Source organism: Lichenostomus cassidix, chromosome 17, assembly GCF_008360975.1.
Source record: "Lichenostomus cassidix isolate B80296 chromosome 17, HeHo_3.0, whole genome shotgun sequence".
NCBI lineage: Eukaryota > Metazoa > Chordata > Aves > Passeriformes > Meliphagidae > Lichenostomus > Lichenostomus cassidix.
Genome location: NC_139497.1, coordinates 5,640,297 through 5,664,919, shown reverse-complemented (window position 1 = coordinate 5,664,919; position 24,623 = coordinate 5,640,297). Strand labels below are relative to the sequence as shown.

Sequence of the window (24,623 nt, the reverse complement as noted above, 5' to 3'; positions counted from 1 at the left end):
TTCAGTCTCAGACTACAGGCTGTAGAAGGCTATAAATAAAAATGTGTCCTGTAAGACTGAGTCCAATCTGTGTTTTTCCGTTAAAGCATGCTCCCTGCAGTGTCTGCAACTTCAAATGCATTTTGGTGATGTTTTGTTAAGGTAACTAAATTGTTCAGTATCAAGCCAGAGTAGTTTTAAGGTCCAAATTACCTGAAATGCAAAGAGCAAACCCAACAGCATGCAGACCAAATGGAGGGGAAGCCCTTGCACTGATCATACAGGACCAGGTGTCACAGAATTAATGCCTCAGTAATTCCACACTGGTAAGATTTAGATTACAGAGAATCAACTCACTGCTAGAAATGAAGGCCCTCCCCTGACACAGGGGCTGAGGGGAGAGAGGGAAGGAGGGAAGAGGGGCAGAGGAGGATATCTGCACCAGTAGTCTATAATCACACTGGTACCAGAAGAGTTACACTCCTATAAATAGGGGCAAATTCCCTCATTTAGCAAATAAACCAGAGCAACTCTCCAGTCCTGTTTATTAAACCTCTGCAGAACTTACTGCTCCAGATCTGTTAAGCCCCAGATCTCAAAACAATTACAACCACTTGTTCCTTGCCTTGGGAAATAACACATAAAAAAGCTTCAGAGAGTAAAAGCACTTCCAAATGCTATCTCCTTGACTAAAAACACCAATGGGGACTGCAAGACCCCACTGTCAGCATGGCAATCAAGTTACTGCTCTTGTACAGCAAGTAATGACGGGCTTGAGCTAACCCAGAAATTACAATAACCTTGGAAGGATGCTGAAATAAAATGTTGTCCAGAAGTAAAAACTGCAATGGGATATTACAGCTGGGGAATCTGTGACCCTGAGCTTCACCACATGTGGGATCTGTGCATTATCTCTAAGGGTGCTCACGCTGCAAATGCAGCCACAGCAATCCTTTGGCAGCTTCTTCACTGGAACAGCAACAGCACCTGAATTAAAGCCCTACAGAACTTCAGCTCAATCTTTAATGAGATGCTGTTGCACCATCAGGTGTCAGGAGGCATTTTTTGAGCAGGTTGAAGGACTGTTTGCATTTCAGGAGTTTGCACAGGTTGTGCTAAAAAGCCTGTGAGAGTTCACATGAAAAGGATTCTTGAAACCACCAGAGTATGCAAAGTGTTCTGGCAAGAGTGGCCACTTGACCCCAGCAGGATAAATAGGGCTGAAAGGAGCAAGTAATTCACAGGTAGATGGGCTGCTTTTTTGTAATGTACTATGATTGATTTTTGCAGACTTATTTTTCTCAGCATTCAAAGCATTTTAGGGTGTGGTGCTGTCACTTTTTAAACTTACAGGTTGCTTCTGTTGAGGTTTTCTGGAGATGCTTGCAGAATCTGCCTGGTAAGGTTAGAAAAGGCTGAAAATTGTTTCCCAGCACTAAAATGGACTGAGACATCTCTCAGGCAGCATTTACCCCCAAAATGTTGCTTCAGTCTGACTACGTTGCTAGTCAAGCCTTTCTGTATCACTGAAAAGCCACTTTTCTCTGTCAGGACATGGAACAAAGTTTTGCTCACAGGGAAGCCTGTGGCTGTCTCCAGTACATGAGAAGGAAGACCTGAGCCCCAGCAGGAGCCCAGGGAGATGAGCTACAGTGACTGTCACATCCTTTGAAGTCAGTATTTCAGGCCATACCCAGAGAGAACACTGAGCTAATCCTGTCTAAGAACCACTGGGCTGATAGGGAGTTCTGCTGAAAAAGATCTTACAGAGGTGTGAAAACACTGCCTTTATTCCCTTGAACTGCAAAAGGTTTTGGGTATAATTTTTTGGATAATTTGTGGGTTTTTTTGGTTTTTTGTTTGTTTTAATTTTTATTTCCTTGGTGCTCTTTATGCCAGATTAAAAACAGAATGCCCCATAACAGCGAGTCCCAGAATGGGGTACAGACAACAGCAAGGCTCCTTCCCGAGGTTGTTCACCAGGATGCATGTTTCCAGGGCTGTCAGAGATGTCTGCAGTAGGCAGAATATTGGAGGAAACTGCTGATTGCTCCAACACCTCTGCAGTGTGTCATCAGTGAGGAGGGTTGACGATGACGTCCTCAAAGATGTCAATCATGAGCAATCACTGCATCGGTTTGATGCAATGTGGCACCTCTCAGCTCTAACTGCAGTTCTGTGCAGCAGTAACAGACACCATTTACTGCAAGATGGGGGCTGACTGTGACCCCTCTGCCCTGGAACAGGGGCTTGAACTTCTGCTATTCCTAGTAAAGTAGGATTTCAGGACATGCTCCTCACCCCCAGGTCTCTCTGCCACAACCAGCAGCAAGGCAAACTGCAGGAGCTGCTGCTGCTCCACTCCTCTGTCATGAAACAACATCCAGAGAGAAAGGGAGAAGGGGCCCAAAAAATCCACACCTGCCCTGTTTTGCCCTCTGTACCTCTTTGTCAGTAAAAGGTGGAGCTTACCAAGAAAAGGACTCAGGAGAAATTGCTAATATCCCTCTTCAAACCCCCACTCGACATTAACAGAATGAGCAGTACACAGCACGAACCCAGAACCTGCTATGTCACTGAACCACTACAATGCTACAAAATGCAGGGAGAGAGAGGACAGGGAGACAGGCAGGAGCTCAGGGCAGTGTTTGAGGGACACAGATAACTAAACCCTTCCTTTGGCAGGGCAGGAGGCAGAGAAGGCAGTTTGAATGGAAGCAGAAAAGTAACCTAGAAGGTAAAGGGCCAAGGGGAGAACAAACAAAGGGAGTTCACGTCTAACTGTGATGATGGGGCACAAGGATAACAGGGAACATTCAATGTCAGAGTTACCCTGCACTCAGACATGGAAGTCCTGATATTAATGATCCAAACTCCTCTTGACTTCCACAAGCACTAGGGAAACAGGATGGGAGCACTTCTCCAGCCAGACATTAGAATATAAGAAGAGGAGTCTGAACTATCAGCTCCCCAAGTCTCTATCTTGATCCTAACAGAGCTGACAGACCAAATCAAACCAGAGTTTATTCAGTTGATCTTACAGTTAGCCTGGATATAAGCCAAATGAAAGACAGAGTTTAGACCTTGTTGCCAGAGCTCATTCCCCCATCCCACCTTCTCTATTTAGAAGCAGAGAAAGGGTCCTCCAGTGACCTTAAATCAGGTACTGAGGCTTTCCCAGCTCCTGCAGCTCAAGAAGCTGCTGTCTCTATCAGCCAGTTTTTCTGTTCAAGACTCCTCCCTTTATGAGATCCTGGCAGAGGTGGTTCATCAGACAAGGGACTCTGTTACTAACACAAGAACTGGGCAGCAGAGGAGAGCTGCAGAGCAGTGCTGAAGGATGGGGACACAGTGACTCATGCATTGCAGCGAGAGTGCAAAACCTACCGTGGCTGCCAGTCCTCAGGGGTCACTGATAGTGATTCTGAAAGACAACACGAAATCAACATGGCAATTCAGACAGTTCAAGGCAGAGGCCACACAGACTGTCAGGAAGGTGGAACAGAGACACAAGCGCTTCCATAGACACAGTCACACGTCCCCCTCCAGACACAGCATGAATGGGGGGATTGCAAACCACACACACACACCACTCAGTCTCATTGCACACATCCAGACTTTGCTGTGCACAGGGGTGCATCAAAACCCATCCATCTGTCCACACACCTACTGGCTGTTGCTCACTCACCACCTAAGTCTCTCACACACCCAGGTGGATGTTCACTCCAGTGTCATACCCAGGTTTCAGTGCCCACAGCTGGGCACAGGTAGCTGGGCTTGTCTCTCACTGAGGATTCCCATCTTCTGACCATATTAAATGTTAGAGCTGAAACAAAGAGCTCAGGAAAGAGGGAGGTAATATGCAGTCCTGAGCACTACCCAAAGAGGCACAAAGCAGGTGAAGGCTTATATTCTGAAGGTTGTATCAAAGAACAGAGAACCTATTAATGCCTTCAACGTATTTTTCCAATGGCTAAGTCATTCTCACTTAAACTTCCTTAATTTTCCTTCAAGCTCTTCCATCTACAGTTTCTATTAAACTATTTTAAATTAAAGAGCCTAAATACCTGGAGGAATACCTTCACAGATTTCTTTCCCAGGTCAAATCTGGAGTGCAGTCCCACACAGATAGGACCTTGGATGGTTTGTAACTTTCAGCTCCCAAAATTATGTATTTGTCAATATGGGCTTCCACAGTAAACTGAATAGATGCTAAACACAGAAGCAAGATGGCAAGTCTTGTTTTAAGTGTCCTTAATTATATGCAGGAAAACCCTTCTGTGCAAAAAAATGTACCATGTGGTGATTATATGTGAAAACATGTTTATACACTTATGGTTATGAAAAAGGAGTAGCGTGACTCTTGTGTAAGTTCATCATTCATAAAATCAGAGGCACAAAACTGCCAATCTTCCACATAGGCATCAATGAGCACACAAAGTACACCCAGGCAGCACCACACACTTGAGTTCACTCCACACCACCAACTCCTCCATCAAAGCCCACTCGTGCTGTACACGAGAGCTTTGTTCCTCTCACACACACACACACTACACAGCCCGGTTAGCAAGGGAAAGATGGGTATTAAAAAAGCAACAATGGAGATGGCATTCGTTCACCCATGGCAGAAGGACCCGAGTCCAAGTGCTAGCAGGGAACATTCTTATTCTATATACAGGAGAGGAAGAGAAAGAGTCCCTTGTCATTGGAAATTCTCCATTCATCAGTGAACTCAAATGACAAGCTGGTATCAGGATCCGGAGGAGTCTATGAACAACTGGAAGAATCAGAGAGGGGGATCAGAGAATGAGCATCACACTTCACAGCTTCTGGAATTACATTCTCAACTCCAGATCAGGGCAGTCAATAGCATGCAATCCAACCTACCATCACTCCTAAACCAAGGGGTTGCTCAGTCAAGCATGAAACACTTTCCTCCTCTGCTCCAGTGCTGTTTTCCCTACCTTCCTCTAAACCCTTCAACTCATGCAAAAGGCAGAAAAGCCATTAAGATAGGCTATGACAGATTTATTCAAAAAAGGCCAATTCATTTCAGCCCATTTGGGGAATCCTATCACAGTGGTCAGGTATATAGAATATTTTTCATGAGTGAAGAAATGAAACTGAGTGAAAGGAGGAAGATGGAGACAGAAAGAAGCATAAGTATACCAAAAACAAAACCACAAAGTAACAATATATGTATGGAAAGGCAGGGTCACAAGAAGCAGAAGCCAAAATACACAGTAGAAGCATGCTGACATCCACAGGTGCCTCCACAATCTCTGGGGCAACACTGAAGTATGTGAAGACAAGTTACTGTGGGAGCTGCATCACGGTGCATAGGAAGGATTGGAGCAAAGGCACCAAGAAAGTAAAATCATTTGCACACACCAGAAACTGGTCTATAAACCTCTCTGGACTCATCCATCTCTGGGCTGACTGCAGCATGGCAGAGAACACTTCCTTCTAAACAGGCAGCACCAAGTATGAGCTGGGCACTATTGCAGGCTGAAGCTTGAATCCCCTCTGCCATACACCATCTCCAACCATTGACAGGCTGGGCATTTCCATAGAAAATGGCAAAGTTTCAGACCTGTGCCACCAGCACCCACTGGAGAGGTGTTTGCCACAGGGGAAGCATTCCCTCTGGCATGTCATTGAGGAGTTTCTGTTTATGTTTGTTCTTTACATTGCAATTACCCCCTCTTCCTCAAGGGAACTTAAGTACCCAACATAAAAGCATTCCTGGTTCCAGACTGCTTCCTAAGTCCTGTTCAGGAACACATGCTCAGCTGCACAGGGGATAATCCCTTATTACTATGTTGAAGTGTGTCTGAAGTGACTGAACAGGAAAGGAAATGAGTTTCCTAATGGGAAAGCAAAGCTGTGTGATTTGAACCCTCTAGACTGGAAAATGTTCAAGTTGATTACACAAGCAACAAAATTGCCTAAGAATTCATTTCCCTGCCAGTGATCCTGTGATACTCTCCTAGCCAAAAGCAACTGAGCAGCTTTGAAGGTCTTCCAACTCACCTTGAAGAACTCTGGGCCAAGAGAAAAGGGGCAACTTCAGACTCTGGAGAGCCCTACACAGAGGGGAGTGTCACCCCTGTCCTGTGACTTATCTGGCGACCACAGGCATTGGTATAACTGCTGTAAACCTTGGGTACAAGGTTCTCTCCGACATTCTTTACTGAGGTTTGTCAAGATGCAGCTGCCCCTCTGGTCCTGAGAGTTGCCTTGCCATTACCTCATCCATACAATTAAATCTCAGTGGACAATGATGCTCCTGCCTCTGGATCCAATTCAAATATCCAAAGGCTGTACCCACAGCATGCACTCCATTCTCTTCCTGTGGCCCAGGCAGGCCAAGTGCTGCCAAGGCTCCAACCCATAAACAGAACATACCCCACCTGCATGGAGCAGCATTTTAGGACTTACCTGGGAACACCAGGAGGAGCACGATTAGGCCGAGAAGGAACCTGAGGTGGGGGCCCAAAGGGATCAGGAGAGGCACCCGGCCTGGAGGGCACAGGGGGTGCACCCGACCCACCAGCAGGAGGTGGCCCAGGAGCTGGTCCGCGAGACCCAGGTCTGGCGGGGGGCACTGCAGGAGCTCTCCTCTGCGGCGTGGGGCTGGATGTGGGGGACCTGCCAAACAAACAAAGGCATTCAACTGCAGCAACAGCTCTGGGATACCTCTGCCACGACAGGCTGCCTTCAGTGTTCCCTCTTTAGCTTCACATCACTTTATACACCACCCTTTGGCTTTCAAGAGCCACATCAGACCCCAGGTTGCCTTCAAATCTACATCAGCCCCATCCAACCTAAGGGCTTAGAACATCTTAACATCTCTGTAAAGACAGAGCAGCCCTACACAGCTCTAGGAGCCTGCCAGCAGAAATACCCAGGACTCTTCATCCACAGGGAGAAGAGGGGAAGAAGAGGACTCCCTGTGTCAGTGGGAGGCCCCAGCAAGGCACTGAAGAGGCATCAGGCAGGTCTGCGGGGCTCTCCCCCTGAGCCTCTGGTACCTGCGTCCAGACGGTACGCTCTGCACCTGCAGCCAAGAGTCGTCCACCGGTGGGGGCATGGGGGTGCTGATGGTGCTGGTGTTGATGTCCCCGATGATGTTGAGGGCCTCTTTCAGGGCGTGGTACATGCGCAGCATTTCGTCGCGCCGCTGTGCCTGTTCCGCCGACTCCTCCATCAGCGTGTTTTGGTCACCGCAGGAGTACAGGTTTGCCAGCAGCTCCGAATGGATGAAGTCCTTGGTCTATAAATGAGCAGAGAGAGGGAATCAGTTTTCACCATCTTCCCCAAAACATTCTATTCTGTCTTCTTTACAAGCTGCCTTCAGTTTTTCTTTATTCTTTTCCTCCCTATTTTTCCCCTTTCTGTCTCTCCCACCTCCCCCAACCACAGCATGATAAGTACATTGTTTATCATGAGGTGCATGATTGTCTTCGGCATGAGGTCTCTGATGGTTTTGTTGACAATCGCCATGTAGGAATCCACCAGGTTCCTGATCGTTTCCACTTGTCTCTCCAGCTGAGGATCCATGGAGTGCATGAAACTGTCTCCTCCATTCTCCTCTGCTTCACTGGCCTGCAGAGAGAAAGAGAAACAGATTGGTTCTTCTAATGTAACACAAAATTGGCTTTTCATGAGAGCTAAGAGAAGAATAGAAGGGAACAGGCAGGAAGCGCATGCAATAAATAAAACTTATTTAAACTTACATTTTAAGCTGTGATTGTCAATGCACAGCTCAGTTTGTACAGACTTCTCCAGCTCAGATCTGAGGAATTTTAGTAATAAAGCTGCCCTCTTAGTAGAAAGCTATTAAACAAAGGTGAAAGGCAACAGGGACTCCTGACCAACGTTCAGAGGTTATGGCTCTGGTGCATACTCAAAGCTGTATCGTTATTTTTAATGTTTACAGCTTCCTGAAAGGTTTTTCATTTGAGCCGGGTTTTCCATGACCAGAGTCAGTTAAAATCAAGAATCATTCACCATAAATTAAGTCTCACAGGCTCTCTGCCTGCATCTTTGTCCTCATTATCCAAATGAGAAAACAGAGAGGTGAAATAACTGCTCTTCTCAGGCTGAGCACAAGAAGATGGAATAACCTAGAAAACTTTCCTATCACTTCAACTGCAAATCCTGCATCCTAAGTTATAATTATGTTTTCTTTCACACCAAGCAGATGAATCTCTTCCTGTCAGCCTGAAGTACATTGATTATTCTGTAAGGTAAAACCTGGACTGTGCTGTTTGACAGCCAGCAATCACCAAGGCTTCTCCATTTGGGATCAATTTCAAAGCACTGAAGCATGAAAGACTGCTGCCTTCCTCAATGCTTATTTAAAAAAAAAAAACAAAACAAAAAAACCCCTTGATTGTATAATGAAACATCTTTGTTTTAAACCGCCCTAGTCTGAACAATTTGCCATGTAGGAAATGCCTTCTCTTTTGTTTTGGGGAACAAAATATATGACAAAGGGCAAATTCTTTTGTTCATTTGAGCTTTTGCCGAGAAGATCTTACATAATGAAGGAATGCCAGGTCTCAGTGTGAAACAAAGTAAAGGAAGTGGATGTCAAACAGGACAACTTAAAAAAAGTAAGGGTAAAAAAAATCCCAAAAATAAGCTTGCACCAAGATTCAGAAGTCATACAAAAAGGGAGGAATAAAAAGAAAAAAGGAAAAGTCAAACCAAGAACAGAAACAGACAGCAGGAATCCAACAGAGGGTACAAAGAGGGAGAAGAAGCAAATGCCTCTCAGGAAATTTTGACAAAAGGAGAAAAAAAAAATGAGATAACTATCCAGTGAGAGCCCCAGGGGGCAACACAGGCAGAAGGGGTCAGACTTACTTTGTCCTTGTCCTGGCAGGCCAGTTTGAGCATACGTGGAAAAAATTAAAACAAAAAGGGACAAAAAATAAAAGATGACTTTTAGTTGGTCTCAGAATTTGGAGAAGGTCCCATAATAGCACTGACAAACAAAAGACCAATCCCACTAAAAATACATCAATACCTCTATTACCCTGGAAGAGGAACAAGTGAAGTGTTTAGCTAAACTGAAAAGAGGGATGCTCTGCAAAGGAAATCATATTGTTAGCAACAAAGGGCAACTTACTTACCTGCAAGGGCCACTTGTCATTTCTGACATGGGTTTTGAGACAGGGATCAGGGCTCCCATGTCAAACCCCTCCACTTGCACAGCAATAGGCCACTGTAGTTAAGAGGCCCAGTCTGGTTCAAAGCCAATCTGAAGTCATGTCACTGTTAAAGTCCAGTCCCTAATCCTCTTTTTTAAATCTCATATCAGTTTGTTAGGAAATGCTTTAAGGCAAAACCAGCAATATTCAAGTGTAACAGGACAGATGAATACAAGAAATCTATTAGGAGCAACAAATACACACAGAAAAGCAATTACCACTTTTCTAATGGGAAAACTATTTATAGCAGCTTCCTCTCAGAGAAGAACAGGAAAGGCTTTGAATAGAAACAAATACCACAATTGTCTAGAAGATACTTTTAAAGCAGAAAATAATGCTGACAGAAAGTGCTGTGGGACAAGGAGAAGGAAAAAGATAAGAGTCCTTGCTAAAGTAGCATATTAGGGTATCAACCAAGCAAAAGGAAAATTCAAAGAACATCACTCCCCAGTTGGTTGGAGGAAGGAAAGGGAGAACAACTGCTAAGCGATGAAGTTCCTAATAAGGCTGTACAGTGTTACCAAAAAGGAATGGTGCCTTTGCTCAGTGGATAGCACACCAGTTAGTAGTCAGGTAGTTAAATATCACCTTTATATTGTGAATTTAATGTCAACAAAACAAGAGACCTATAGGGATTTATCAAGGCAGTCTTTTCCCATTTTATCTTCCCTTTGAAGCTGCCAGTTACTTTATCCCAAGCTTCCTCAAAGGAAGCACCAGGACATACCAAAGATTTTTTTTGTTCTGAAAGATTCTCAGCTCAGAAAAGACATAAAACCTTTACAGATGTATTTTTGACACAAGAAGATGCAGCTCTCCTTCTCAAAACACACGCTTTGCTCCTCCTCATTCCATTATTATGGCTGTAATAATGTAACTTACCCCAACACGCTCTGGGTAGACTCCTGCACGAAGGAAGGAAGCCTTCCAGCTATCCACCTCCTCCTGGGTCTCACAGGCCAGCTCCAGCTGTCGGTAGTCCTTGTAAACATTCCTGACAGGAAGACACACATTTTATTATTCTGTCACAACTCAAGAGGTTTGCCCATATTGGACAAAGACATCAATGACCAGGGAATCCTCCTGTACTTTTAAGACAGAGTCACTCAATCTCTTGCTAGGAACCTCATGATGACCCTGAGAAAGGAAAGTTATTTTTCTGAGCAAGTTTGATTGCCTCCAAATCAGTTCTGCGTTTCAACAGGGCCTGAAAAATATTCCCTTTTCAGTGCTGCTCACTGTTGGACTTCTCCAGCCATCCCAGGTCCTACGGCTTTCCCTAGTCCTCACCAAGAACATTGTGATTATAAATACATATCCCAGCCACAAGCAGGCCCAGGTAGCCACACCAAAAAGCTGAAAGGTAAGGTCACACCACAAGCCATGCACTGGCAGAAAAGAAGAAAATTATACACCTCTCTAAGGCCAGAACAAATGAAGTTAAGTCCTCCTAGCTCCTTCAAAAGTGTCTGTCCCAAAAGGACACTCACATGTTTCCCAAACAGCCATCCTAGCACACTCATCCCTAGTCTCTCTTATCTACTATTACATAAATCCTGTCCCTAGCTCCAGCAGCTTGGCGTGCTGAGAAGGGAGCATACCTCTGTTCAGTGTTGAAGAGTGCAAAGATGTGCTTGCTGGACATGAACCCCTTCTCCACATCTCGCAGTTTCAGGTTATCCACTGGTAGCATGTACTTCTTCTCCTTCTCCTGAAAAGGGAATCAGGAACAAAAAAAGTCACTACCTGTTCCAGCAGAGCCTCTGCTCTGCCAGCACGGAGAAGCATCAGCAAGACAGCCCCACATCAACAGGGAGGCATTCTCAGATCCAGGTCCTTTGTTCCCTCAAATCTGTGAGAGAAGGGGACCTCTGGAAATAAGAGTTTGTCCTTCCCAACTGCTTTTGTGATGAGACCCAACAACCCCATATCATTAACCCCTCCAGAACCAGGAACCAGCATGCCATCTCCCTAGATTGTGTTCAGCATTGAGGGCCCACTCTTCTTAGCAAAGGGGCCAATCCACATTCAGGAAAAGCCAGGCATGTGATAGAGAAACTGGTTTGATACAGAAGTTATGTGTCAACATAAGTTGACGTTAAATATTATGTTAAAAGTACGTTATTTTTATATATATCTATCTCAACTTAAATTTACCTCTTCAGAAAACCTGACTTGCTGATTTTGTTACTTCATCTTATTACTGTCCTAGTCCTACACTCTGTTAGTGACTGTGAACCCTTTGCCTTCATAAAAAACAGAACCATCAAAACTTGATCTTAACTTTTACATTTGCATTCAGAAACTAAGCTAGAAATTATCCCCCCTGCTTAGTCTCAAATCTGGATCTACAGCAAATGAATAGAACTGAGTTTGGTTTAAGGCCCCCATTTGGAGCATTCTATTCCAGCTGGGAATTATACCCCAGCATAACAAGAGAGGGAGCCCTCACACTGGTCTCCAAAAGGTACAACACAGCTATCCGAGACTAAAACACAAAACCAGAGCATACTGCTGTGTGCAAGCAAGCATGTGTGACTGTCCCCTTGTGAGATCTTGTGTGTTTGTAGACCTTTCTTGTCTGGAAGCAAGAAGACTCTTGGGGGAAACAAGATGAAAAATAAAGACGGTCAGTGAGCAGAGATCCTGAAGAACTGACCAGGAAAGAGGGGCAGGGCAGAGAAGCAGGTACAAGTGACAAAGCTGATGAGCTCAAACACCCAGACAATGGCAAGTCCAGCTTAACATCCTCTTAAGCGCCAGCTAAATTGACTTGAGTTTGCTAAGGATACCAGCACCTCACAGTTCAGAGATACCCCGAAGATCAAACCATACCAGTCCATTACAAAATGTATGCAACAAGAATATCCCAAAAAACAGCACCTAGAAAACAGAAGAGATCACTTGGGTTCCTGCCAGACTCTCTCTCAGAAATGTCAGACTATGAAAACAGGAGAATTCCTCCAAGCAAATTTCCCTGGACTTTTTAATACTGCTGATCAGTTTTAATTAGATGTGGGTGGGCATTTTTCTAATGGGGTATCTGTCAGCCACATGCTGGTCTCAGAGCCACAAAGAACACTTCAGGTTCCGTGAGCCACAAACAACTTGCAGCTTTCTATTACTCTCGGTTATTATTATGTTGACTTAGGCTGAACTAGTGACCTAGCAGTGAAGAACACCAACTGCTGAGTCCCTGGGCAAGCCAGACCATCCCCACTGCAGCCTCGATTAACTGGAGCTCCCTGCATTCACCCCACACTCTCTGGGCTAGTAAAAAACAACAAAAAAAAACCCCCAATGTTAAAGATGTCTGAGAAAAACCTTCTGCATTAGACCCACGTAATTCCACAGAAGTTTTGCAATGGTGTCATTCTTCATGAAAAAAATGTCAAAAGGTAAGGGAATTCCGTGTCCCTGATATGGAAACAACACTCTTTGCCAGAGTTTCAACTTTCACCCTTTCCAAGCTCTTGTATAAATGCTGCCACGTGATCCAGACAGCACTATCTCCACACGCTGATCTTTCCACAGACCACAGGGAAGACAAAATATCTGTCTGCCAGCAAAAAGCATCAGCCCTCGAGGTGGAGGCAGCAAGAGCAATCAAGTGGAGGACATGGGCACAAGACAAGAAGCCCCCAAGCCAGGCAAGCTGCAATGAGCCCCTGCTGCTCCCCATCTCCCCACACCTCCCCCTTCCCAGTCCCCCACTTCAGCCTTTCCAGCTTCTCAGTTTTCAACCCAGCCTGTTTTATATCAACACTCTGACTTCATTTCCTGAATGTAGAGACAGGAAAGTGTGGAACGAGCTGCCAAGGGCTGAGCCTCTCAAAACTTTGGCTGAGAGCTCTGCCCATATGTTAGCAATCTGGCAGGGTGTGCTATGGCTGAGCAGCATCCTGGCCAAGAGGGGAAAAGGGCTTCTCTCTCTCTAGCTTTCCAGACTTGGAGTCAGGAGGAAAGAGAAGGAAGAGCCAGCACACATTGAAACAGGAAAGTAGTTCGTGAAATCCTATATTCAAATTCCTCAGTCTGATCCCAAGAAGCTTATGTTGCTCATATTGCCCTTCATCGATAAGGGGAAGGGAAAAAAAAAACCAACAGGCAAAACTCTCCCTCAGCAGCAAAGTATGTGTTATATAAAATGTGCTCGTTGGCTGTGAGTTAATCTGTAGAACCATGAGGCCAAGGGGAGGTGGGGCAGGGACAGAAGCCCCCAGACTGTACAAAACAGAACATGGTACAAGTGTTGGCTTGGGAATGTTGCAGGCACAGGGTAACCACCCCTCATCAGGGCTGCTTCTCCCCACAGGAGTCTCAGCCTGCATGGAGACCTGCAGAAAGATGACTGCAAGCTCCTTGCAGAGGCAGGATAAGTGCCAGAGGATTATTCCCCCGCCCCCGGCACAGTGCAGATACAGCCATATGGCTCTGTACTTTGAATCTACCAGAGAAAGAAAATACACATGGCCAGGAAGCCAACCAGGATCCATGAGCCATTCCAGTTGTGGAGTGGAAAGCACAATAAAGTACAAGAAAAAAGGGATGCTGCAGTTGCAGCCTGATGTTCCAATGTCCTTTATTGTTGTTACACATCTCCTTACGGCAGCTTATTGCTAGAGATGGGTTTTAGCCAGATGTAGCAATAATCTACACTATCACCCGAATTATCTGTTGTTAACCTGTAGGTAATAACTTACAAGAAGTTCACAGAATTCAGCAGGCAGCAAGCCAGCTTGACTCCAAGCATCCCCTCCATTCACCTGGACTGCCTCAACAGTAAAGTAAATTTTCCTGCTCTTGGATACATGCAAAATGAAGCTGACAGATGCATGTGTGGGCTCCCTAAGGTTGGAAATTGGCACTCACAGCACAAGAAAGTAATTGGCAGAATTATTAGGTCTCAGTTTGCATTTGGAGCATAAATAAACTAATTAAAGGTTTCCCTGTAGCTATTATGACAAACACCTTCTTCTGCACAGAGACAAGGGTCAGTGGATATGGGAGAAGACATTGACATTGTTTTAACTGGGGGCCGTGTGAAATTAGGAGAAATTCGTCTTGCTTAAACCTCTTAATCTCCTTTTTCTCCTCTAATATGTAAAGCATTACGGGTAAACAAACTTGCCCCAGAGATGCCTGGAGTTTCAGTAAAATTGCTTCTGTTAAACACATGCACAGCATTTTTGGAACTCCAGTAATAAAACTCCAGTCAAATGGAGAAACATTAACATCATAATTTATAATAAACACACCGCACAAATACATGCATACTAAAAGATTATTAGGAAGAAGCCTCTGAAAAACAGTCTGGAATATTTGAAAGCAAGTGAGCTGAGCTTTTCAAGCTGAACCAACCACTCCACTCCCTCAAACAAGATGCTACAAACTGCTTTCTGCTTCCTGTCTTAGCAAGTAGAAGAGCTGAATTTCTGAGCTGTAATTCCTCCAGGAAGCCCTGGTCATCCCACTGCATACACACATCTTGAGACCATCTTTCCCAGACACAGCGCACCTGTACCACTTTTACCCTCAGAGCATAATTTATAGGAATGATTCCTCCCCCAAGCTGCAGAGCAACTGTAATGGCTTGTTTACACCAGAAAGCTGTGTTGGTTTAACTTAAACAACACATCCTAAGATTTTTAAGCTGATTTATTTCAAAAGCTCTGCAGACACTAGACCTGGACTCGTGATTAATCACAACCATTACTGTTGGCTTAGTAAGCACAGCAATGGTAATTAACTCACCTGCACAAAAGTAAAGGTTTTTATTCACATCAGCTGAAATAATGTGCCGATTTAAAGCTAGAGCCAAGCACAACCCTAGGAAGCTATCAGGGGGTTTATGAGGAAGCATAGGCATAAACCTGAGGTGCTTGACAGAGGCTATAGAGCTGAAAACTCAACTGTCGTGACCTCTCTAAGGTTACAGCAATGCCCACCAGCCTTCACAAAGGACAACCAGGCACTTCTCCCTGCACCTGTCCCTGTGCCAGGGCAGGGATGAACCATCCCAGAGTATCTAATTTGCTTTGCTAAGGTGAGGCACAACACACACACACAAAGCGTTTCACACTCCTGAGAGAGGGTGGGTTACCCCTCCCCAGTGCATGGCTAGAGCCAAGGTGTACATTCTAAGTGCTCATATTTTCGGTCCCAAATCTTAACCATCCACACCAGGAGAAGAGATCCTGGAAGGGAGACGTGAATAAAGCCTTCTTTATCCCTGCAGCACAGGGAGAGGGAGCAGAGCGTGCGGGCAGGGACTAACATCTGGAATCACTACATGGGAGCCAGGCGTCACAGAAAGCGACAGCATTCCTCAAGTTTCCATGCGGGGTAGGGAACCTTCCTTTCCCCCGCGCAACCCCATCCGTCAGCCACTCACTTCCTGCCAAACTCGGCCTTCCCAGCAGCCAGCAAGCTCCTCCCTCGAGTCTAGTTAGCTTTCCACTGCCACGTCAAGTGAGGCAGAAGGACAGAAGGGAAGCAAGAAGGGAGGGAGCAAAAACCAGAAGAGGGAGGGAGGCTCAGCAATGCCAGGGCGTAGTGGGGGGAGAGAAAGAGGGGATGTGGATTGCTCCTGCAGCAGCCAGAGGTGAGCTGCAAAGGCAACTGGCCAAAGTTGCCTTCTGCAACCTTGTCAAAGGACCTTCTGGAGAGCTTGGAAGCCAAGGCTGGTCCTGTTTGAGCTTTGCTCTGGACCCGCTGATCTTCAGGACAGGAGATGAGGGTGCATGGGGCCTGAGGATCCTCCCACACAGCTCCATGGGGAAGAAAAGGAGTTGAATGAAGCAACAAATTCTGCACACCTGGGTCACAGCCAAGACTTCACAGCATTTCCTCCTCAAACTGAAGTAATCGATTTTTTTTTCTCTCTTTCTAAAAAGGTGCAGCACATCCCAGGTGGAATCCAGGTACCAGCCTGACACCAGCACTGGAAGAGGAAGGCGCTTGGAAACTTAACTCCAAATTGGAAACATGCAGGGAGCAACATTTCTTCTCCCCCAGCTGCCAGAGGAGGATGTTTTTCCAATCAGGACTTGGACTTTCGTTCACCCCATCTCTGCCCCGCACAACCCCATCCCAAAAGCAGGGAGGGGAGAGGACTAATGAGCTGCTGATCGCCGGAGAGCAGATCGCAGAGGCTCCACTCCGTCTGCCCAGTGTTCAGACTACCTGTTCAGGACTACGAGATTGTACAGTAGTCTGCACATTGGTTAGGCTGTGCTGGGATACACCACACACTGCCAGTGCTGCACGGGGACAGCAACACCTGCACGGCAGAGGGACTTGCTTGGAGAGGGTGGGCTCTGGGGATGGCTGCATGCAGAGGTCACTCGTCCCTCAGCCTGGGAGGGTCTAACCCTTTGGAGCCATGCCTGGTCATCACTTTTACCTGCCTGTTCACCAGCCTACTCACAACCCTCTTCTTCCTCCTCCTTCTCTCTCATCCCATTCTTATTTCTTTCCGTTTCATGTGCTTGTCCCAAGGTAGCTATGTTCAGGATGGCTTGTGTTTCACATGCTAAGCTTTGCCATAAAATGCAAAAGGAGACACATGGGCCTGTCAGAGTCACAACTGCACTGTGCTTTGCTACCTGAGAAGGCAGGATCAAGCACAGAAAGGTGACTGGAAAAAAGGGAGTTCACAGTGTAAAAAATACTGGTCATAATACAAAAAAAACTCACAAAGGATTCAAAGTTGGAGGTTTGGATGCTCTGGAAGCTGTGTTTGCTTTGATGTTTGTCTGCCAGAGAAACAGTGAGTAAAAGCATAAATGAGGACTAATTAAAACTGAGTAAAATGATGAGAAAACATGCACTTGTGAAAAAAAGATAAGTGCATGAATGAAAAAGTTCCACAGAGGATGTAAAGAAAATGAACATGTTCTAGAGAGCACCTCAGAGCAGCACAAAAGCAGGAGAGGAACCACCTCAGAGCACACCTGCTCTTATGGTCTTTAAAACAAGCTGGATGCAAAAACCTGACTGCAGCCAACTCATCACAGCAAGTTTCTGATGACTGGTGGGCATCTGAGTAAAGAAAAAGGATTTCTACCAGCTGATCTGGGCCTCAAGGCCATGGACTTGGGAGTGGGAAGGGGGGCCAGAGAAGAGAGAAGTGCATGTGTGCAGTGGGGGAGACAATCTCTATGGATTCATGTGTTTATTTTTAAACTAGAATTGGGTAAGAGACACTGAGAGGTACAGAATACACAGCTATCTAGTGACTGTGAATAAGTTCACATCTTCCCCAGGATAGGAATACGTTCCAAGCAAAAGAGAAGGCATGAAGACAGAGAAGGAGCTCAAGAGCAACTAATGCATCAGGAATCAACACGATCTGTAAGGAATATGAAGCACCTGCATGCACCTAAAGTACCTAAAACTCTGCAACCACCCCTCCTTGTACACACTCAGGTCTCCAATGCAGTGACATTGCATGCCACACGTGAATACTCTCACACAAGCAGATACATTCCTCTAATGTAGCCACCCGTTCATACAAGACCCAGATTTCTAGTACATGATTTACCTGAGTAAGGACAAAAGGTCCCATCTGTATTGCACATTCACACAAATTCCCAAAGGAAGCAGCAGATATATCCATCTACCCAGCTGTGCAAACACTCCAGCACACAGTGGCACACAGGCACTCCAGCAGGAACAGGCATGCTGCAGAGCAGGGAGTGAGCTTTACTGACAGGAACCGCAGAGCACAGTGCTCATTCCATCCTGCCTACAAAGTCCCCATCACCAGCAGCTCCATCCAAGCTCACAGCCCCTCTTTTCCAGCAAGTGGGAAAGCCCTGCAGAATCATGGGCACTGTGCATTTCATAAGGGATCTGGACAGAAGAACTATTGGAATGAAATTCTTGTATCATGTCCACTGTGGTGCTTGCTGAGCAGCCAGCGTGCTCTGGTGCTGTGCTGCTGCTCCACTGGGATATTGTGGCCTCCCTGAGCAAGGAAACCTCACTCTGTACTGCCAGAACAGGCTCCTCCCCTACCTCTCCTTCCCACTGCAGCATAATCCCACAGGGTTCAGGAGATGCAGGTACCTCAGGAGGGTCGCCAGGTCTTGGGAGGCCAAGCTTTCTGTGGGGCCACTCTCCATGGGGCCAGTGTTTGACTCATTGAAAGGAGACAGGAAGAAAAACAGAGAGCCCAGGAGCACACACACAGACTCTTGGCAGCAAGGCAGAGTGGGGAGCCAACTTTCCACCCCCGCCTGGCCCACTCTTTCCTTCCCCTCCCATTCCCCAGCACACTCCTTCAGGCCCCTCCAGAGCATCAACAGCCATATATCCCAGATAACATGTAATGCTGGGCCCTTTAAGACATTTTAAGCTTCAGTTCCTTTCTTCAGAGGCAGAGAAAAAACAAGCCAGTGCTGCGGAAAGACTGGTATTTCACTAATCGGGTCCAGATGTCTTCATTCTGCAGACTCCAGGTCCTGGCTTGTGGGACAGGGCAGGGAGAGGTGGTGTCCCCAGTCCTCCTGGCCCCAGAGGTGCTGGCCCCAGCCTTCACCCTCACCCCACCACACACCACTTTACCCTGCTCCTTCCCCCATCAGCATCCACAACTCTGCTATGCACACTTCCATCCACAAAAGGCAGATTCAGCTTCTTCCCTGTTCCCTCTGGAAAGCAGCCAGAGCACAGGGGAACTGGGACAAGAGAGCCCACAAAACTGCAGGGTGGGGCCGACACAGCCTCCCCCTTCCTTCCAGAACTGCAGCAAAGAAAGACCATGGTGTACAATCTTTAAAAACATGAGATCATTTCAGGAGCAGTACAGGACATCAGTTTTCCTGAACTGGTGGAGGAGAGCTCTGGAACTGACATACAAAGATCCCCTGTCTGACAGGGCACCATGCACTGTGAGCAGCTCTTGGGCATCGAGTCAGCTCCATGCAGGACTGAGGTTTGGGATGGGAATCCCCATGCTCAAGGCTCTCCCAGCTGCCCATCAAATGCACCAACCTTTAGCCTGACTCAATAGTTGAGTCCAGGAGGACGTTGCTTCCTTTCTCCTTCACAACAGCCAGTGATCAAGGAGCTGAACTTGGGGAGGAAGCAAATAAAACACACACTTCCCTTTCCCCCCAGCTCCCACTCAGTTGAAAACAAAGGCTCCTTTCTCAGAGGCAGCTCAGACCTCATCAGTGCTGGTTCTCTGTGTTTAAGGGATGGGGGCTGGCAGGGAACTGTTTCCATTAGGCAGCTCTGCAGAAGGGAAATGGTGCAGACCTCCAGTTGCTATCGACCCCCAAGGCTGCCCTCCCTCAGGAGGGGAGGGAGGTCCAATCCCCATCCCAGGCAACTGGAATCCATCAACAGTTTATACATCCCCACTGCAGCCTGCCCTCCCTCCCACTCCCTGGGGGAAGAACAGGGAATTCTGATCATCTCTGTAATACAGATGTAGCAGCTGGCTTTGATTAAACTACTTGATGTTTATAACCACTCGACCTGCATATGCAGCCCAGTGGAGAGGGAAGCCTCCCCAAGCAACTCTGAACACAAAGGGCAGGGGTCTTGTAGCAGGGAGACACTGATTTAGCGAAAGACATTTCAGTGCCTGGTTCTTTAATTAGGAAATTGCTGCCTGCTCATCCATAGCAGCACAGGAGCCATCTCCATGCAGAAAGCAATATTTAGAGGCTGATTCATCACTGTATTTGTCATCATTTCTACCTGCCGAGAAGGAAACAGGCCCACTGATAACAACTAGACAAGAAGCCAGGCCTGGCTGCAGCTCCCAGACACAATACTGAGTGCCTTAGAACACCTGAGGGACACAAACCACAATAAGAGGGATAGCAGTTTCTTCATTTGCAGTCGGAAACCCTGATCAACTCAGAACATATGACTACATCATACCAGACATTTTTCATCTCCCAGCCCATTGAGGGGACTAAGCCTTTCAATCATGTTCTTCCCAGAATCATCCAGCTATTCCTTCTCTTTTCAAAGTAATCAAAAAGGACAAGTATCTACCTTTGTCTTGCATAGGAATCAACACACTGTTGACAGTGATTTCAGCTGGAACAATTCTGTCTGCTTATATCAATTACCACTGAAGCAGAAACACATCACAGCATGTTGCCAGAATTGTTAATATTCAAGACTATCAAGAAACCCTACAGAGTAGGTCCATGTTCCTATCAGTGATATTCCACACATCACTGTACTTTTGATCAGCAGAATTCTGACCATTTACAACTCAAACAATTTTAAATATAACAGATTAACTGGCATGTTCAATATAGAAATAGCAAAAAGACATTCCTACTTTGTATGTTTAAGAGCTGGTCCTGGGAGAGATTAAGTAATTTACTCAAAGTCAGAAGGACACAGCACCTGAGCTGGAGCTTCACGTCCACAGCTCCTGTTGCTTTCCTCTGAAAGGAGAGAGCTTTTTTCTTGTAACCAGGAGATGCATGAAATCATCTGCCATACGCCTTCAGAAAACTCACTACTGCCGTACAAATGCCTAAAAGTCCAAATCTTGGAACTAACCCATCACACCCTTGATGATCACAGCTGCCACAGCAAAATGAATAAAGGTCAAATTCATTCCAAGTGCCTGTCAACTTTCTGCTGAGCCAGAACTTGAAGCATAAATATTACTCCTTGTGCGTCAAACAAGCCACATGCACATCAATTCAGAAATGCTCAGCAGTACTGAGGCCATGGGGAGTCTGGCCCAAGGATAGTGTCAGTTTGACACAAGCTGCAGACAGCACTCAGAAGACACATCTGTAATACCCAGTGATCTGAAGGGCTTGTCCTCCTCGGATGCCCCAGACTCAAGCAGCAGAGTTGAGCTACTCACCTCATCATCCTTATACCAGGAGAGGTTCTCCGCTGTCAGGACAAACCAATACTCCTTGGAGCCACCCTTCATGATGCCAATGTTGTTGATGGTGAGCCAGCCCTTCCGGATCACCTGAGGGGGTGGAAGCAGTGAGCATTAACAAGGACAATCATCCCTGGCCTTAGGTGACAGAGGAGGGATCAGAGGGTATCCCTACACACAGAGCAGTATGGAAAGACAAGGAACACCGTGCTCTCTGCTACTACCAGAAAAGCCCCCAGTTCAACCAGCCAGAGAAGGTTCTGGCCTCAAAAGGGCCAGGAATAGCATAAAAAGGAGGCAGGAAGGAACCTGAAAGTGCTGTGCATTATACCCTCTGCCAAGAGGAAGGAGATACAGAAAGAACTACATCAGTGCCTTGGAGACTGGCAAAACCTACAAGCACCAAATCACTGCAGAACACCCAGAAAAGGCCATGCCTAGAGAAAACCAGGACACCAGCACACCTTTCAGCACACTGGAGGTGTGGAGTGCTTGACTCAACTTGGGGTAGGAGAAACCAGTTCAGGAAATGGCCAAGCACCCCAGAAAGAACTGAGTTTAGTAAAAGGAGTCACTAAGGATAAGAGAACAAAATGGTGCATCTGGAATTAGTACCCTGGACTTCAGCATACCCAGATATTTGGGCAGTCATATTAATCTAGGGCAAGACAAGTTCCTAGAAGTTTAGTCTGTAAAGAAGACAGGCTATTACTCTCTAGGGGACTCCTATTCACCAAGTGCTGGTTTAGAACCCCACATGTGCCATAATCAAATGTAGGTATGCATCAGCTTAAAGGTGTTAGGTTTTATGCCTATTAATGCACTACTGACACCCAAAACCTTTATGTGTGTACCTTGTTGTATGGACATGTTTGTTGAAAACTTCCTGGCACTGAAAAAACCATGAGACTTCACTGTCCATTAGCAGGTTGCACTGTGTGAGCAGCCTGCCCTGGAGGTACAGGATCATTTAAATTGGCAATTTACTCTGTAAAGGCAAACGCAGGAGTCTTGGATCTTCATCTTGTGCCTTCTAAGCTCAAGCTAGTCCTACTCTTCCTGTGGACAGGAGGGGGCAGTGGAACAGAACTACACATCCTTGGATTGCTGCTTTTCAACTCCACCCACTTGAAAGATGTACCAGCAGTCCTGAATTTTTCCTCAACATACTACCTTTCCACCTCGTTTCTGCTTCATCTGTGTCTAATGCCAGCTGCCCTCCTATCCCCATTCAGCAGCAGAGGGAATAATGTGTTTATGCCCTGGTTTTGCCTTCCCAGATGCAACATTAATGTTCATTAGCACACCCTGCTGAGTGGCCTTCTACTCACCAGGATCTCATCCTGCAAAGGGGAACCATAGCAACAGCAGCAGAGCAGAGAGCAGGAGAGGAGCAAAGAGAGGAGAGATTGTTACTAGGAAAGCTGGAGTAGGAGAAGAGAGGCTCAAAAATAAAATAAAATAAATTGGAGGTTGGTACCAAATCTTTATCCCAGGTGTTAACAAAAGCAACTCCCATCCCAAAATAAATCTGCTAACAGGAAAGCCAAAGCGCTTTACAGGTAGATCCAGAGTCTGCCCTTTGCACTCTTCTACACTCAGCTCTACTGTAAGGGACTGCAGAGGATGGGATTCCCTATAGCTGCTCAGAAATGGATGGCTGGCCAGCCCAACCTGCTGACAACACCTGCCTGCCAACAGTACTGAAACAGTCTGCGATGTCACGTGCAGGGAAAGGTGGCCAAACATTTTGTTATGAAGAGGATGGATATCAGGAGTGAATGTCTTTTTAAAAGACTAAAAAGTGTTTGCTTCCATTTTCTATGAAGCTGCTTGTAAGGTTTTGTTCCCAAGATCTTCTAGCCTAGATAGCCTTACCATTTCCCCAGCAAATCTGGGACAGTGTCATTAGTCTCTTTAATTCTATGTACATTCCTTACCATTCCTAGAGGATTAAGGGGAGTCCTCCCCTCCACTGCTGTTTTCTCCCATGGGTGTGTTCTCATACATACCCACTGCAACCATGACTATCATCATCCTCCATCTCCCTGTACAGGAGTTTATGTATTTCCAATTAAGTTTTTCAGAAAGAGAGTCCATGAACTCTCTTGAAATCTCTTTTCAGAAAGTAGATACCACTGATGGGAAAGCCAAGTAGAAAGGACAATTCTGTAACAGTTCAGACCTAGTGTTCTGTACCCCTCACCTTGGCAGGAGAGTTGGCACAGTTAGTGAAGGAGCTGAACAAACAGAAATTTACACGACATGAACAGGGATTTCCACCAGAAAAGCAAGACCAGATTTTGATTATCAAGCTGCCTCCCTCCACAGCTCCTTCCTTCCATTGCTGTCAGATCCTCAGGTCTTCCTGACTGCAGGGAGCCTAAACCACTAACCTCCAGTTATAAACGATTTGATGAGTTTTAAAAAAGAAGACAACACAAAAAAACAACTTAGAGCAGTGCTACATCCAGCCCAGCACTTGTCCACCTGGGAGCTTCCAGGTAGCAAACACGTCCTCCTTGCAGCAGTGAAGGAGATGGAACTTGGCCTACCTGGTTGCCAGCTGCCTTCTTCTTGCTCATCTGGCTGCTCCTCTGCTGAGCACTGCAAACAACGGCAGAGACATTCAAAACTTCTCAGGCTCTTCTTGATCACCTGCATCCTGCTCCTTTTGGATAGCTGCTACAGTGAGTTGGGGCCCCCCACCACTGACTTCCAAGCCTTAATAACCCATTCTTTTGCCATCTGCTCTCTCAGGCTGGACTACTCATCTTTGCACTCCCACATGAACCACATTCGGGTCACTAACCCTCCACAGCCGCTGGGTTTTTTTGCTCTGACACAAACCTAATACTGTAACACCCCCTTCCATGCATTCCTATTCTCCTCCCCAACCTTGCAATCCAGAGCCACTGAAATAACAAGCAATATTGAGAGCTGAACTATTCTTGGGACCACAGCATCTGCACCAGAACCTCTGCACCCCATTTTCTGGAGCACCTATAGGACAGAGACACAGGAAACACATGTGGAGAAGAGGAGGCAATAGGAGGTGCATGCTTACTTGGCAAAACCAATGAAATCCTCGTGGTTTGTGTTCATGTAAGCCAGCTCAATGTCTATTAGAAGCATGACCTGCCAAAGAGAGGCACAGAGTAAGATGGTAGTAACTGACACTGCTAACAGGAGGACACAGAGCCCTGTACATTGTTTATCTGATCCCCCCGGCAGCCAGATACCCCTTGCCTCAGGCCCCTCTGACCTAGAAACCCTCAAAAGCTGCCCCCCACCCAATCTTCCCCTCTGACACACTCCTGATCCCCACCTGATCCTTGGTCCTGCCTTCTCTCTCACGGATGTGGGTGGTGACGATCCTCTCCATCTCCTCACGCAGATGAGGGTACTGGCTGAGCTGCAGGAGAGAGGAAACACGTGCACATGGGAAAGGGAGGTAAAAAGGGGGCTGGCAGCCCCCCACATGTACACATGCACACATACACCCTGCCACCAAATATTCTCGAGGGAAGTTCTAGAAAGCTGGA

General features: G+C 46.4%; 1 protein-coding gene across 24 annotated transcripts in view; it reads right to left on the bottom strand.

The window, feature by feature from the left end:
• DNM1 (dynamin 1) overlaps positions 1-24,623 on the bottom strand; it is a 66,080-nt gene that overhangs the window by 3,343 nt on the left and 38,114 nt on the right. For 6 of the 24 annotated variants that reach the window (XM_085077112.1, XM_085077115.1, XM_085077117.1 and 3 more), the window contains exons 11-21: positions 24,407-24,493; positions 24,146-24,216; positions 23,634-23,685; positions 22,410-22,421; positions 21,055-21,168; positions 10,802-10,911; positions 10,083-10,194; positions 8,854-8,865; positions 7,417-7,587; positions 7,014-7,255; positions 6,421-6,630 (exon numbers count right to left, since the gene is read on the bottom strand). In XM_085077112.1, the coding sequence (XP_084933238.1) occupies positions 6,421-6,630; positions 7,014-7,255; positions 7,417-7,587; positions 8,854-8,865; positions 10,083-10,194; positions 10,802-10,911; positions 21,055-21,168; positions 22,410-22,421; positions 23,634-23,685; positions 24,146-24,216; positions 24,407-24,493 (1,193 nt within the window). Of the gene's footprint in view, positions 1-3,366; positions 3,404-4,598; positions 4,757-6,420; positions 6,631-7,013; positions 7,256-7,416; positions 7,588-8,853; positions 8,866-10,082; positions 10,195-10,801; positions 10,912-21,054; positions 21,169-22,409; positions 22,422-23,633; positions 23,686-24,145; positions 24,217-24,406; positions 24,494-24,623 lie in introns of all 24 variants that reach the window. The other 18 variants (XM_085077125.1, XM_085077127.1, XM_085077128.1 and 15 more) reach the window with 8 other exon arrangements.